At 38.7% G+C, this 4,295-nt stretch overlaps 1 protein-coding gene across 1 annotated transcript; it reads left to right on the top strand.

Moving 5' to 3' along the window:
- Positions 1–1,343: 1,343 nt before the first annotated feature.
- Positions 1,344–4,187, top strand: LOC107125117 (ubiquitin-conjugating enzyme E2 variant 3-like; the record flags this gene model as incomplete). Its single annotated transcript, XM_015428575.1, has 3 exons — positions 1,344–1,449; positions 2,960–3,130; positions 4,014–4,187. Coding segments are annotated over 3 exons (451 nt in total), but the record flags the coding sequence as incomplete, so codon positions are not given.
- Positions 4,188–4,295: the final 108 nt, after the last annotated feature.

A 4,295-nucleotide genomic window follows, 5' to 3' on the forward strand; every position in this document is an offset into this window, starting at 1 on the left:
GCAACCACGGGGACTTGGGGAAAAAAAACAACCTTTTTTGCTGCGCGGTTTCGGGAGGAAGGGATGCCACCAGAAACGCGATCAGATGCCTGCCCTTGCCCCGTGGTTACCAGAAACTAGTACCTCGGAGGTACTAGTTTTTTACCCCGCATCTTCGGCGGGAAGCCTCAAAAAAACAACTCATACATTAACTTAAGATGATCCAAACAAAGTAAGGAAAGCAATCCCAAATGCTTTCATTTACTTAAAATTATTTGGCAGAGAATTCGACACTTTAATGATGGTCTGGGCCTGGCTGGGGCGATGGCATGCGCGCCCGCAGAGAGGGCTCTGAGTGCCACCTCTGGCACCTGTGCCATAGGTTCGCCACCACTGATCTAGGGTACTAAATGGAATCAAATGTAACGTGTAGCATAAGATAATAGTACACAGAATAGAAAGTAATCCTCGTTTAGTATTTAGATATAATAGGAGTCAGTGGATGAGCCGGAGAATACTTTCTATTAATAAAGGGGGTGAATAATGTAATAGACTGTTGAAAAATTAGTATCTTGTATCATTGTTCACTATAAACATTAATAAACTGTGAATTAAAAAAACCCACACACAATCATGCTGAAGTATTCAGACAAGAAGGGTAGCCGTGAGAGTCTGTCTGTAGCAGTAGAAAAGAGTAAGAGTCCAGTAACACTTGAAAGACTAACAAAAGTTGCGGCAGGGGATGAGCTTTTGTGAGTCACTGCTCACTTCTTCAGATAGTATCTGAAGATGGTATCTGAGGAAGTGAGCAGTGACTCACGAAAGCTCACACCCTGCCGCAAATTTTGTTAGTCTTTCAGGTGCTACTGGACTCTTACTCCTTTCTACTTATTCAGACAAGCTTAACTGGACATAAAAATAAGCGCTTTAATATCTCATTGATTTCATGAGGGGAGATTTAAATAGGCACTTCCACAAATGATTGGAATGGCAGGAACTAAAATAGCTGTTTGTTTAAATTGATAACAGCAGTTTGCTTTTACATAAAGGATTACATATCAGCTCTTCAAACCAAGGTAATTAGAGTTAGAGGAATACGGAAAAATATAGATAAATTGGTTCAAAGCACATAACGGTTGCTTAATAACTGAATGCTAAGCAATCTAATTCTCACATTTTAATTGAATCGCACTATTTAGATCTTGTAGTTTAATATTTGACACTAAAAGTAAAATGTTCTACAGAAGTTACAAGATTTGTTTGGTAATTCTGTTAGTACCTTGATAGATGTCACAAGGGCTTACTTCCCGAATAAAAGTCCATATTTTGCTTAATTGAAGGGAATATTTTTAAAATCTGTACAGGGCATTGCTGACAAGGTGGTTGTCTTGGACTGTTCAGAAAGTACAATGAAAGGAGGAACAATGGATTTAGAAATCTTTGCCCTCCCAAATGTGGAAGTCAGTAGAGGTAATGTATTGAATTTCTGGTATGTGTTTATGTGCATCTGCTGAAGTGGAAGGAAAGAAAGGTACATGGAGACTGTTGTAGGGTCAGGGATCCTTGGATTAAGGTACAATGGCTTGAACATTATCTGAATATACTATTAATTTCAACATTTTTGCACCCACCCTACCTTGTTGTGCCTTCTGCTCCTGGGTAAAAGGGAAAGGAGAGAACGAGCCACAGCATGAGCATACTTCTGCTCATGCTTCATAGGATCCAAGCCACTATAACGGCAGACAGAAAAGCAAAAGTAGTTCTTTGAATTTTATTTGTACAATTCGTTACATGTTTTTAGTGAAGTACTGCGATGGTACCTCTCTCTTATTTTGTGTGGTTAGGTGTGATGTAGTTTTAAATTTCTTGTTGTTGTTTTTCTCTCTCGCTCAAAGTACCTATCGCTGCCACCAGGAATGTAATTACAATTAACCTTTCCCACAGTATTGCGCCCAAGCCCAAAGGCTCCTTCGTTGGACTATGAGGTTCTGAAGATAAGACTCTGGGTTAACAAGAAACAGGGGTTATTTCGTAGAAAAAGAGGTCCAGGAGCTCATTAGCATAGCTCATTAGCATAACTTATTTGCATATGCCACACCCCCTGACATCACCGGAAGTGTGTCAGAAGGCACGCATCTGCTGAAGTGGAAGGAAAGAAAGGTACATGGAGACTGTTGTAGGGTCAGGGATCCTTGGATTAAGATACAATGGCTTGAACATTATCTGAATATACTATTAATTTCAACATTTTTGCACCCACCCTACCTTGTTGTGCCTTCTGCTCCTGGGTAAAAGGGAAAGGAGAGAACGAGCCACATCATGAGCATACTTCTGCTCAGGCTTCATAGGATCCAAGCCACTATATTGGCAGACAGAAAAGCAAAAGTAGTTCTTTGAATTTTATTTGTACAATTCGTTACATGTTTTTAGTGAAGTACTGCGATGGTACCTCTCTCTTATTTTGTGTGGTTATATTGGTTACAAGATGTCTCGTTAAGTCGCTCAGTAAAATCTTTCCCTTTTTACTCAGGTCTCTGTCAGTTTTCCCCCCTCACACTCTTAAAATACTCTAACTATATTAGATTTTTCCTAATATGCCCCCTTAAGTATATTTTCTTCCTCCTTTAGAATCTTAATTCCTTTCACAGAACTTCTGATTCTAGTTAGAAGACTACTTCTCAGACTCTGCATAGATTGACCACAACTGACAGCTATTGACTGATGACTTCAGACTTCAAACTCCTGACTTCAAACTCCACACACACACACCTCGTAGCCCCACCCACACACTCTCGTCACCAACCAATCACTTCACTCACTCATCACCCTCTTTCACACCCCCTTGTACTTCTGCTACTTGCCAACCATTTAAAGAAACACACACATATAACTTGAAATCATGAGGTACATCTTATTCTAAGGCTTCAACCTTTGTAAAACTGGGATACAATGTTGTTGTTTTTCCCTTGGCATTCCTTAGATTTTTCTGCCACGAGAGATTCCAAAGTGGTGGTGCTTACAGTGAATTATTTAGGCAATGCTCAGTCCTATCTGGATGTTGTACAGAACAATGTGGACCTGTTCAGAGGCATTATTCCATCAGTAGCACACTATAGTCAAAACAGTATACTGCTTGTGGCATCCCAGCCAGGTATGACAATATTTACCGTTATGATTTATTGATCCCTGGATGTAACATAAACTGTGTAATAACTATTCTGAAACTAACAGGCTTCTTTCTTAATGAAGGAAGACATAAATGTGCCCTGTTTGTCACAGTACTACATCTCAAGAGTATAATTAACGTTTTGTATATTGTGTAAATCATGACAGACGAAAATGACTTGTATCTTGTTATTTTATTCTCCATAAATGATTAATAGGAAAATGTATACTTCCCTGATCTTGAACAATTGTATAACATGTATGTTTCAGGACCCCCCCTCCCCCGGAAACTCGTAGGCTATGATCCTGAGCATGCTTACTTGGAAGCTTAATTTAAATAAACGGGACATTTCTGAGTATAAATATGCTTAGGTTTGAGATGCCAGTTCTTGAAACAAGCATGCAGAATTGAAGCTTATTTTCAAAATACGGTGAAAATGAGTAGCCATTAAGCAGTGAAACTGAGTTATACTAGATCCACATGTTTAAACTATCCTTAGAGAGCAATTTTAAACAAGTTGCTTACTCCCAGAAAAGTTTCCTTAGGACAGCAGCCTAAATTCCATAGCAAATGGTACACAGTAGAACAAAGTAGTAATAATGTCTAGTGGGAGGTAATTCAGCAGAAGCATAAAGGGAACACAGACTGATACAAAAAAAAATCACGCCAAACTATCCTTTGTTATCTTAGTCAAAGACATTCATGGTTGTTGTTTTTCTGAGATTAATAGAATTCCAGGTACCCATTTTCTTACACCTCCTAAAAGACTGATGAAAATATTCTTTTTCCCCCCTTGTGAACTTGAATGTTGAATTGAACTAAAATACAATTCTGTGTGCCTTCATATATGCTTTTGTTGAACATACAGTGGAAATAATGACATATGTATCGTGGAAGATGAGCGGATTTGCCAAAAGCAGAGTTATTGGGATCGGCTGCAACCTGGACTCAGCAAGATTCCAATATATTATTACAAATCTGCTGAAATCACAGTCCAGAGGCAAAGATACTTGGATTATTGGTGAACAAGGGGAAAACAAAGGTAAATTTATGGTATTTTAGGCCTAGTCTTCATTTTGAATGAAGACACAACTGTTCTGTTGCCATTTTCTTTCTCCTCTTAGAAAACATTTCTTTGTAATTGTATTGT

The sequence above is a fragment of the Gekko japonicus genome, unplaced genomic scaffold, assembly GCF_001447785.1.
Source record: "Gekko japonicus isolate JY-2015 unplaced genomic scaffold, Gekko_japonicus_V1.1 scaffold10461, whole genome shotgun sequence".
In the NCBI taxonomy this organism is placed as follows: Eukaryota; Metazoa; Chordata; class Lepidosauria; order Squamata; family Gekkonidae; genus Gekko; species Gekko japonicus.